This window comes from Monodelphis domestica, chromosome 6 (assembly GCF_027887165.1).
Source record: "Monodelphis domestica isolate mMonDom1 chromosome 6, mMonDom1.pri, whole genome shotgun sequence".
NCBI classification, from domain to species: Eukaryota; Metazoa; Chordata; class Mammalia; order Didelphimorphia; family Didelphidae; genus Monodelphis; species Monodelphis domestica.
In genome coordinates, this window is record NC_077232.1 from 84710530 (window position 1) to 84722813 (window position 12284).

Sequence of the window (12284 nt, forward strand, 5' to 3'; positions counted from 1 at the left end):
GGAATTATGGGAAATGTAGTCCAAGGCACACATTCTAATTAATACTTGGGGGAGGTAGACTCTTCCCAAATGAAACCTCCTCCCTCAAAGAGCAGTCAATTGATCAAAAGAGAGGCATTTATGTATTCAGTGCCTTCCTGTGCCAGATGCTCTGCTAGAGTTACAAAGAAAGATAAAAGATGGTCCCTGCCCTCAAGAGACTAGGTACAAAGAAGCCACAGATTAGACAAATTGAGGATGATCAATAGAGGGAAGCCAATAGCTTTAAGAAGCATTAGCTAGGATTAGGAAAGAAATCAGGGAAGTCAGGAAGCAGAGATGAGGAAAGAGCATTCCAGGCATGTGGGACAGTCAGTGAAAATACCCAAAATCTGGTGTTGGAGTGTCTTGTACAAGAAACACAGGAAGGGGGGTGGATGTGCTAGTTGGGTGGTTCAGTGGATTGAGAGCCAAGCCTAGAGCCAGGAGGTCCTAGGTGTCACTTAACCTCCTTCTGCCTTTGCACCAATACACAGTATTGATACTAAGGCAGAAGGTAGGGGGAGGGGGGGAGTGAAGGAACAGAGAGAGGGAGGAAGGAGAAGGAAGGAAGGAAGGAAGGAAGGAAGGAAGGAAGGAAGGAAGGAAGGAAGGAAGGAAGGAAGGAAGGAAGGAAGGAAGGAAGGAAGGAAGGAAGGAAGGAAGGAAGGAAGGAAGGAAGGAAGGAAGGAAGGAAGGAAGGAAGGAAGGAAGGAAGGAAGGAAGGAAGGAAGGAAGGAAGGAAGGAAGGAAGGAAGGAAGGAAGGAAGGAAGGAAGGGAGGGAGGGAGGGAGGGAGGGAGGGAGGGAGGGAGGGAGGGAGGGAGGGAGGGAGGGAGGGAGGGAGGGAGGGAGGGAGGGAGGGAAGGAGGGAGGGAGGGAGGGAGGGAAGGAGGGAGGGAGGGAGGGAGGGAGGGAGGGAGGGAGGGAGGGAGGGAGGGAGGGAGGGAGGGAGGGAGGGAGGGAGGGAGGAAGGAAGGAAGGAAGGAAGGAAGGAAGGAAGGAAGGAAGGAAGGAAGGAAGGAAGGAAGGAAGGAAGGAAGGAAGGAAGGAAGGAAGGAAGGAAGGAAGGAAGGAAGGAAAGAAGGAAGGAAAGAAGGAAGGAAGCAAGGAAGGAAGGAAGGAAGGAAGGAAGGAAGGAAGGAAGGAAGGAAGGAAGGAAGGAAGGAAGGAAGGAAGGAAGGAAGGAAGGAAGGAAGGAAGGAAGGAAGGAAGGAAGGAAGGAAGGAAGCCAGTGTTATTAGATCAAAGAGTATATATGGGGAGAAGCAAAGCTTAAGAGGAGAGTAGAAAGGTAGGAGAGGAGGCAGGTTGTGAAGGATTTTAAATGCCAAACAAAGAATTTTACATTTGATCCCAGGGGTAATAGGTAGCCACTGGAGATTATTGATTGGGGGGAGGGGGGATGATACTGTCATATCTGATAGGATTTTATTCTTTAGCATATGGGAAATTTGGGGGGACCACAACTTAAATATTTATGTCTGAGAGAGAATGAATGTACAGATGGAGTCACAGATTCTTCAAGTATCAAAATATAAGGGTTTTGTTTAAAAAAGCTGTCCATATGCTGATATGTGGCCCAAAAAAACAGTACTTTGCTGATGTGCTTTCAACAAATTCTAAATATAGCACCAAAAATCCACCTATTTTAAAAGAAGTCCATCTTTTTGTGTTTTATTCTGGTTCAATCACTATAACAGTTATGCATTTTGTTATAAATGGATTTGTACATCAAGATCTTGGCTGGGGGCAGAATGGAGTTGGGGGAAGCAGGGAGCAAATTAACAGAGCCAAGTGGGAGGCAGAGGGAGGGAGAGGAAGGGAACAGAAAGCTTGCTACAATAAGTAAGCCCCAGCCAAAGAAACAGCACTCCCTCTGGGAGCTGAATGATAGGTCTCCACTTAAACGGAATCCAAATTGACTTACATAAAATCATTCTGATGTCCAAAAAATTGGTTACAACAGGACTTGACCTGTTTTTAATCTCCCTTTTTCACAGACACCCTGCTGGGCAATAACTTAGCAGCTGATGCATTAGTAATTATAATACTATGATCAGTGTTCCATTAATGAATCAATAATAACTTACTGTAATTGTCTTATAAAACTGAAGAACCTTATATTAACAGGTAACTATAGAAACAAATTTAAGTCTGATTTAATTCAACCTGAAGTTAAGCAAAAAATTGGAAGAATGTGCATTTAGTGCTTTGTTTTTTAAACCCTTACCTTCCATCTTCAAATCAATACTGTGTATTGGTTCCAAGGCATTAGAGTGATAAGGGCTAGGCAGTGGGGGTTAAGTGACTTTTCCAGGGTCACACAGTTAGAAAGTATCCACCTAACTGCCCCTTGCACTTATTGTTAATATGTGTTTGCCATAGTCATAAAGCATTATGGAACACTAGAGCAAGATAGAACTTAACAGAACATTTAGTCTAGCCTCATCTTTTTAGAAGGTTTTATGAGATTTTCTCATTTTACAAACAATAAATTCAACCTTTATTTTATTGTTTATGGAGGAAGAAAACTGAGTCCTAGAAAAGAGTAATGACACAAGGTCGTACAGTCAGTTCAGTGACACTCAAGATGGAAAATCACACCTTCTGCCTTTATACTAATAATGTTCTTTCTATTATTCCAAACACATTCACTGTATCGGACATTCGTTAGAGAACCTATCTTGCACAATCCATTGTGTTGGGCTTTGGAGAATTATAAAATGGTGATTAGACAGGATTCCTGACATCACAGAGCTTATGGTTGAGTATTAGGGATAGAACACAGACAGAAGTAACTATAATTCAAAAGGGTATACAGTAAGGGCCAAACAGAGATACACAAGCAAAGTGCCACATGAGGTCTCGGAGAAAGAATCATAAATGTCATCTATCACTCTACACTCTAGTTAGTTGCGTATATTCATGTTGCCTGAGTTGACAGCACCATGATGGCAGGCGTGGTATGTGATTCCTCCAGCTCCCCAGCACCTTACAATATATTTTAAGGCAATAAAAGGCTATACATTTAATAAATGCTGATTGAAGTTCACAGTCAGTAACTTATCTAAGAAAATCACCAAATTAGCAAGAGATAATGGCCTGAAGAATGTATATGACTAATCCTTCATAAATCCTTCCTGGTGTGAGGGCAGCTAGGGGGCTCAGTGGATAGAAAGCTAAGCCTGGAGAAAGGATTTGGTCTCACATTTGTCCTCAAACAGGAACCCTGGGCAAGTCACTTAACCCCCATCGCCTAGCCCTTACCACTCTTCTGCCTTGGAACCACAACAGAGTTTTGGTTCTAAGATGAATTGTAATGATTTTTAAAAAAGAAAATAAATACTTTGTTGATTGGAGGGAAAATCTAGAAATATATAAACACAAATATAAAGTGTATAAATACAAATATATATATTAAATATATGTAATGTAGAATATAAATATAATAGTATATAAAATAAGAATAATATAATAGAAAATAAAATATTACATACCATATAAAATATAAATATATTATAATATATAAAATAAACTGTGAATAATATAATCTATTAATATGAATAATAGATAAGTATAAAATAATATTAGTATATTATACTATATAAAATATTAATATATTATGTATGAATAATATATTAAAAACCCTAAATAAAATATTATATGAAATAAACTATGAATAGCATATTACAATATACATAAACTATGAAAAAGATATTATAATATATAAAATAGGTATGTTATAATAGAAAATATATATTATGCTATATAAAATATGAATAATATATACTATATGAACTATAAAATAAACTATGAATATATTATTATAATATATAATATAAAACATGTTTGTATAATGTATACAATATGAATTGTGTAACATATAAAATATGAATATAATATAAAAACTATGAATAAGACATAATAAACTATGAATAGTATATTATAATATATAAACTATGAATGATACACTATAATGTATAACATATGAATGGTATATTATAAAATAGAAAATATGAATTAGATAGAAAACAAAATGTGAATTTATATTAACTATGAATAATGTATTATAATATGTAAAATATAAAATAAACTATAAATGTATTATGATATATAAACTAAATTATGAAGAATATAATATATAAAATACAGAAAATGATATGTAAAATTATATATAAATATATTGTATATGTAAATCATTTATATATAATATATAAAAATGGTTCAATATCAGGTAATTTGGGGGGGAGAGCACTTTGCAATTGAAAGGAATCAGGAAAGGCTTGAGGTAGAAGGAAGGACTTAAGCTGCATCTTAAAGAGAGACAGACAGACAGACAGGCAAACAGACTGTATGAGGGTGCAGTAAGGAATTATACGATCTAGGCATGTCAGAAATGCCCTTTGGGCAGGACCACAGTGTAAAGGATAGACTGGAAAGATAGGTAGGGATCAGGTTTTTAAGGGCTTTACAAGCTAAACAGAGAAGTTAATAGTTTATTCTAAAGCATTATTATACTAGAGGACATTTTTTAAAACCCTTAAACCTAGGCTTGAGCCCAGGTCCTCCCACCTCCAGACCTGGCTCTCCATCCACTGAGCCACCTAACTGCTGCCCCACTAGAGGTCCTTATTAATCCAATAACACTGTGAAGTGCTTAGCAGAGTGCCCAGCACACAGTAGTATTGGGGATAGATAGAAGATTTGCACAAGTAACTATAATTCAAGAGTACATAATAGGGGCCAAATAGAAGCATACAGGCAAAGTGCTATGTGAGGCAGAGGAGAGGGAAAAATGGCAAATGTATTCCACGTGTTGTCTCTCTCCCTTCCACAAGGAATTACACAATTGTGTAGGAGAGTCTGACAGTCAGATCTGTAATTAATGAAATCTACTCTGGCAGTAGTATGGAGGATGGACTGGAGTGGTGATAAACTTAAGTTGTATAAATCAATTAGGAAGTTATTACAGCAATTTAGGAGAGAAGCAATGAGGATCTGAATAGAAATGATAGATCTGGGTGTCAAAAAGCTATGTGACACTAAGGAAAAATGGTTCCAGACATAGGAAATCAGATTGACTTGAGTTTAAAGAGTGAATGTAGTGGGGAGGAAAGAAGGGCAGCTAGTGGTTTGGTGGATTGAAAGCCAGATCTAAAGATGGAAGGTCCTGGGTTCAAATATCATATCAAACACTTCCATGTGACCCTGGGCAAATCATTTAACCCCCCTTGCCTAGCCCTTCCTGCTCTTCTGCCTTGGAACCAATACACAGTATTGATTCAAAGATGGAAAGTAAAGGTTTAGAAAAAAAAAGTGAATAGGAAAAGAAAGGCTGGAATAGGGAACAGGCATTCTGGTTTAGGGAACAATATGGGCAAAGTCACAGAGTTTGGAGAATGCAGTGCTCTCAGGTCTACAAAGAGATGAGTTTGCCCAAAGCATAGAATGTGTAGAAGGGAGTAATAGGAAAAAAGGAATCGGAGAATGAGGCCAGATTGCGAGAGAAAACAAAACTTTAATCAAGTAAGAGAAAGCTAGTAGAGGCGTTTGAGCAGAGGAGTGTTATGTCCATGTGTCTGTATATGATTGAGAGAGATTATTTTGGTACTAATAGAAAGGATGGGTTGTAAATGGGAGAAAACAGAAACAGGAAGATCTACCTGTTGGGATGTGACAATAAGAGCTTTGACTATGGAGAAAGCGACCAGAAGTGGAGAGCAGAAAACACAGAAAGTATCATCTGAAGAAGGAAAGTAAGGAAATGTCAACAAGAACTTCAAAATGAGAAGCACTTACCCAGAGGAGGTTGCATTCAAATTGGGCTGGAAAGGCTGGTAGGAATTTCACAGTTGGAATGGATTGAGGGTATTCCAAGCATAGGAAATGGTGTGAACAAAGACAGAGACCACATATAGAGAACAAAAAGTATTCCAATTTGGCTGAAACACGTTATATATGTGGAGAGCTGCAGGGCCAAGTTGCCTCGATTAAATGTGTTTCCTTCTGACATCATCTATGTTTATGCTTACTATTTCTATTGACTCTTTCTGGAAGTTTTCCCCCAAGTTTATGGAAGGGAATATATTGAGTTGCTATTTTTCTTGTCATGTCAAATTAGTGACTTGCTTTGAGAAGTAAATTGAGGTAAATGCATTGGTGGGGGCCTATGAACTATAGTTTTAAAAGACTGCATCCAACCCCTTGAATACAAGTTGGAAGAGAGATTTCCCCCAAAAGGCACACTGCACTTATTAAATCCTTGAAAATCTGACCTTGACATTTGTGGCCCTAAACTACTACTTCTTCCAGTCATGTATTTACTTCTTGGAGATATCAAAAAATCTATAATTTCCTACCACCATTACCAACCACAATTTCACAACCTAGTGATTATAAGTTGTGTTGCTTCCCTTCAAGCGATAAACTTCTATAAAGAAGCAGGCTGTTTTCAAATAGACTTGCCACTGAACTCATACTTGAAACTTCCCTGGTTTAGAATGCATTGCTAATTTGTGTTCTAGTTCCATAGCCTTTGAGGATCTATAGATATTTACATTTCACAGTGCCACATGGGTGAGCAATGTCAGAAGGATTTCTTTATTTGGGGCTGATTCTATACCAAGCCATATGGAGTTTTTCTCCTACAATAATATCCTAGAGCATTCCCAATTTGTGGACAATGGTAAAGCAGAAATCCCATAAGTAAAGTAATTTGGATTTCTGCCATTATCAACAGAAACAACACCCTGCAAAACTATAGCAAAAATGTCATGCAGGGCCACCATTAGTTAAGACATAGTAGTTAATCTTATTACCATTCTAATTTCCTGAATATAACAAGCTTTTAATTTTCTGGCATCGCAGAGGAAAGCAACCACATAGATATTCAAGAATTCCATATGGAGCATTAAATTTGTTTGAATCTATGTCTGGTGTGTTTGATTTCTGAAATTCATCTATTCTTCAAGACGTCCATGATTGAGGATTCCACTGTTTTGGATACTCCTTCCACTAATAAAGATCAGAGACTCTCCCTGATGACCCCCAAACTCCTTTCCATTCTGGGCTACTGCTTAGTAGGATCTAGAGAAAAATGCTTTGTAAACTTTCAAGTGTTATATAAATAAGTCAACTCTCACTGAAAGGGGACTATTATTAGAAAGTTGGCCACCAAATGATGACTATTTTGGGTCACCAGAGTTGATTAAAAAAAAAACATCTACTAAGGAATCAAGGGTACAGAGACTAAGTCAATTATCCTTGAAATAACAAAGCCTCATCATTATCATCACTACCTCTAAAATCTAATGAAATTAAGTTGAATTTTCCTTGCCTTTCTCCCTTCTAGGTATTTAGCTATTAATAATCGCCTATATTTCATACTGCATTTTACCATTTATAAAAGACATGCCTCAAAACAATATTGTGGTGTAATTCATCTTAGAACAATATTGTGTGTTGATTCCAAGGCAGAAAAGTGATAAGGGCTAGGCAATGGGTGAACCCAGGACTTCCTTTCTCTGGGTTGGTTCTCTATCCACTGAGCCACCTAGTTGCCCCCTAAATATCTCATTTTAGGAAGAAAATGGATGAACTTAGAGCATAACTAGAGAGCATCAGTCAGAATTGTGACATAGAGAACATATGTGAGGAATGATTAGAGAAGATAAAGGTGTTTACCTTGGAGGAAATAAAAAATAAAGGATATATAATTGCCATCTTCCAATTCCTTGAAGGACTATGTGAAAAGAATAGGATTAAACTTGTTCAGCTTGACCCCTGAGCATTTTGAAGTGGACCTAAGCCCTAGGAGACTACATCTCCCAGGACTCTCTACTGCATCTTTCTCTGACACATCCCACTTCCTTTGTAGAAAGTGTCAGAGGGAGAATAAAAGAGGAGAGAAGCACAGATTTTGGCACCTTTTTCCCTGAACCTAGGTGGACAGTTTCGGTCCCTGCCTAGCTGCCGGAGATCAAACTTTCCCTGACCTTCCCAAACTTTCCTTTCCTAACCCTAAATGAACCTATCTAACTTTTTTGGAGTCTAGCCTTATTTAATTTCCTCCCTAGCCTACCTACAAGAAAACCCTGGTCAATTTCCTTACCACACATTGGGGAACCCCTGCTACCTTCCTTCCCTTCCTTTCCCTATCTTTCCTCCCATTTCCCTATGTCACCCCTAAGGGAAAAATTAGGAGTAATGACTAGAAATTTCAAAGAAATAGTTTGGTTTAACTGGAGCAAAACTTTTCTAATAATTAGAGCTGTCCAAAAGTGGCATAGGTTGCCTCCAGAAGATTAAGTCCCTTCCGACTCCAGAGATCCTGGGAAATCTGCTCCTTAGATTTCTCTATGCTGAATGTCCTCTGTCTCTGTGTTTTCTAAGAATTAGTATAATGACTCTCTTCTCTTCTCTCTCTCTCCTCTCCAACCCCCATTTAGCTCAGTAATATTTTTCATGTAGTCTTAAGGAACTAGTATAAAAACTTAGTACTCTGAAGAAAATAATAAATGAATGTTGATTTCTTCCTCGTATCCATTCTCTAAAAAAAAACATATATGTAATATATATAATATAAATATATTGAGTTATGAACAAGTATTTTTCCGATGAGAAAGGCATTTCAGCAAAAGGAAGCAACAACTCAAAACAACTCTTTTTAATTTTTAAAAGAAGTTTATAGCTTGAATTGCTGATTCAAAGTTTATATACAAACCAGAATTATTTAATTTTAAACATCTTTTAAAATATACACTGTATGCTACAAATAATATGCAGAATGGATGGCACAAATTTTAAAACATAAAATGAGCTATGGTCAAAAATAATTAGCAACATTTTGTTTAGCTTTTAAAAACTAGAACTCTACAACAATCATTGGTTAAATTCCAGTCTGCCAGATGAGTCTTGAGAAAGATGAAAGGAAATAAACAAATTATTCTGGCACAAGAAACGTCAAAAGAGAGGTAGGTTAACATGCAATAATAGCCTTCACTCAACCTGCCCACCCCCAAAATCTGTGCCACTCAGCTTACTGCTGTAGTATCACTGGATTTGCTTTATCTTCTTCAAAGTCTGTGACTGCCTTAACTCCTGGACTCCATGTGCATAGGAACAGGTTTCAGAGGTCAGAGAACAACCATCGGGATGGTGGATAAAAAACCAACAGAGACGTGTTTTAAAAGCTTCTGATGAAAGCCTTCGTTTAGCTTCTGGATGGTTTTTCTTTGCTGCCTTTTCTTCTCTCCAGTCACGAATGTAAACTCTCCCATTCACAACTGAAGTTTGAAACACAAAGAACAGAATGGCCAAACTATTAAGAAAGAAGCTACAAGATTTGTGCACATGGTATCTGGGTAGGGCATTTCTGAATGCAGAATGGGAAGACTCTGCTGAAGTCACCTGTTTTATCAAGCCTAATGCTGCTGAAAGATAATGCCAAATGAATAGACAGGCCTGCTGTATTGAAAAGCCAGAGACCAAAAAATTTACAGCACCATTTTGGGGGGACAATCAAGAACTGGAAAGAAAGTAGATGGCCATTGATTTGGAAACGATTATACAAATATATCCACAAATATGCATTAGTTATATTAATGTGTGCTAAAAGAAAAGAGAAATGTGATGATGCCAGAGAATCAAGGGGGGGAAAGAAAAGATCTACATGGGACAGATGCAGAGTAAAGTAATCACAGCTAGTAATCAAAAAGAATCAGCAAACAAAAATCAAAAGTAAATGTTGCGAAATTATAAAAAAATATGGATGGCTCAAAATGAGAAACATAAGACATTTTCACCCCATATAGCCTTTTGAGGAGGTGAGAAGTCCACAAGTGTTGTTCACTGCACATAATTTTAGATCTTTTGAATGTTTTAATCAATTATGCTGATTTTTTCCTCGTTTCTTTTTTTGGCTTAAGAAGTATAATTTATTTTATAGTTGGCTCTCAGGGGATGGGGGAAGTCTAAGAAAAATTATGGTGATAAAACAAGAAAAGGTAAAAGACAAAAACAAAAGATATCTATAAAAACTTAATTTTGGAAAAAATAAAAGTAAAGGTAGAGATTGAAGGTAATATAACTTTTTATCTTCCTCAGTTTGTAGCACTGAGTCCTAAATTTAATAATATTCTTAAAGAATGAGCAGGAGTAAATACTTGTATTGGTCAAATGACTGCTTAACTTTCTTTGAATATTGGTTTCAAGACTGTACCTAGGGGCAGGTAGGTGGCTCAGTGGACAGAACACAAGGCCTGGAGACAGGACATCCTAGGTTAGCCTCAGATACTTCCTAGCTGTGTGACCTTGGGCAAGTTATTTGGTCCCAACTGCCTGGCCCTTACAGTTTTTCTGCCTTAAGGAAAAAAAAAAGAAGAATGTACTCAAATCCACAATTTAAATTTTCCTTCAGTGCTACATGGACTAAAGATGACCCTGGGATACTGAACAGAATAATTCCAAGAAGCATAACCTCTGAGAAGTTTTCAAGCACAAATTAAGTGACCCTATCTGTGTTATTGGCCAGCTGAGGCCTCAGCACTGGGAGCACATTCCCAGAAGGTTGGCCACAAGAGAACTAATGTTCATGGCAATTTTGTAAATGAAACACAACTATGCAATTCAATTCAACAAATAATTATTCAAAGCACCTCTGCGCAAGGTCCTGCATTGGCCACTGGGGATACTAAGACAAAAAGGATTACAAAAAATTCCTACCTGCAAGCAGCTTACATTCTTCACAGGACATTGGGGAAGAGGTATAGAAGATGGCAGATAGTGTGTATACTGGTAAATAAAATATAATTTGAGAAAAGAGAATGTATCTAGTATTTATTGGCAGGGCAGAGGAGAGAGGTTAATTCAGAAGGCTCATGGAGGAAGCAGTGCTAGAGCTGTTCTTGAAGGGTTATAAGAAGAAAGGATGAGACTGAAAAATAGGGCTATGCGAAGACATAGAGATGGAATATGAAATGCATGTTAAATATTCAAAATGCTTACACATGCTGTTATTTATAAAAAGTTAAAAATATACGCATTCCGGGAAAGTCTAGGCCCTGAGGTGGTGTTAGATTGTATGCGAGAAATCTGGCACCATCAGTCCAGTAGATGTGGTTAAACCAATTTTGTGGGACCATCTGAGGTTAGCTGAAATTGGGTATTCCTTGTGTATTCTGTTTTATCCTCTTTATTTCAACAAATCCAACAATTCCACATGACACACAGCCAAAGCAACCAACTCCTTCCTGGTTTTTACTGGAAGCCTTAACATTGGCCCTGATTCACCTAAAATGTGGCCAAGATTAAAAATTTTAGGGGAGTAAGAAGGAAGAAAATTAAAAGAATGTTTTTAAAATCTAGTTCAAATATTTGTGTTGCACAAAGAACTAGAGGCTAGGTGAATTTGACTTTGGATTTCTTTTTAAAATACTCCATGAACAGAATGAACAGAACCAATGAACAGAATCCTACATAGTAACAGCAATGTTTTACAGATGATCAACTGTGAAACACTTGGCTACTCTGATTAAGACAATGAGACAAGACAATTCCAAAGGACCTATGTTGAAAAATGCTCTCCACAACTCCAGAGAGAAAACTAAAGGAGGCTGAATTCAGATTTATTTTCTTTACTTTTATTGTTTTATTTTGTGTTGTCTTTTGCAACATGGCTAATATGGAAATATGTATTACATGACTTTGCATATCAAATTGTTTACCATTTCAAGGATCAAGGAAAGGCAAGAGAGGGAGAGAATTTGAAACTCAATTTTTTTAAAATGATGATTGATTTTTTTTTACATATAAATGGGAAATAGTTAACAAGATAAACAAAAATTATTTTTTAAAATATTAAAGAACACATACTTCAGTGCTACGATCCTAGTAAGACAATTTGTCCCTAGCAGCAAACTGATTTCCTCTAAAATTATGAATATCTTTACATTATGTTATGTTATATTCTTATAAATATTCTCCTTTTGAAAAATGAACTCACAAGTAGAGTGCTTTTTCCATAAAGGAAGGAATGACTGAGATGATGTGAAACAAGCACTTAATAATACTAACAGAAACAAATGTGGTGACCCATGAACCTGAGAGAGAAGTAAGGTACTCTAAGATGAATAAGCAGACTAGTCAGTGCTTACATTATACTGAGGATAACTACATAACAAAGAGGAGGTAGCAGATGATGAGTGTCTGATTCAAAACAGGAATTGAGGCAAAAGTTAGGGCAGGTGGCTTCTACTATGTGGACAT

The 12284-nt window shown here is 37.1% G+C and overlaps 1 protein-coding gene across 8 annotated transcripts in view; it reads right to left on the reverse strand.

Annotated features, from left to right (window-relative positions):
- The window catches only part of TRMT44 (tRNA methyltransferase 44 homolog), a 144853-nt gene that overhangs the window by 80661 nt on the left and 51908 nt on the right, over positions 1–12284 (reverse strand). For 7 of the 8 annotated variants that reach the window (XM_056802370.1, XM_056802375.1, XM_056802371.1 and 4 more), the window contains one exon: positions 8683–9304. The exons of the other annotated variant lie outside the window; for it this stretch is intronic. In XM_056802370.1, the coding sequence (XP_056658348.1) occupies positions 9072–9304 (233 nt within the window). In that variant the 3' untranslated portion in view covers positions 8683–9071. Of the gene's footprint in view, positions 1–8682; positions 9305–12284 lie in introns of those variants that run through there. 8 annotated transcript variants of the gene reach the window in all.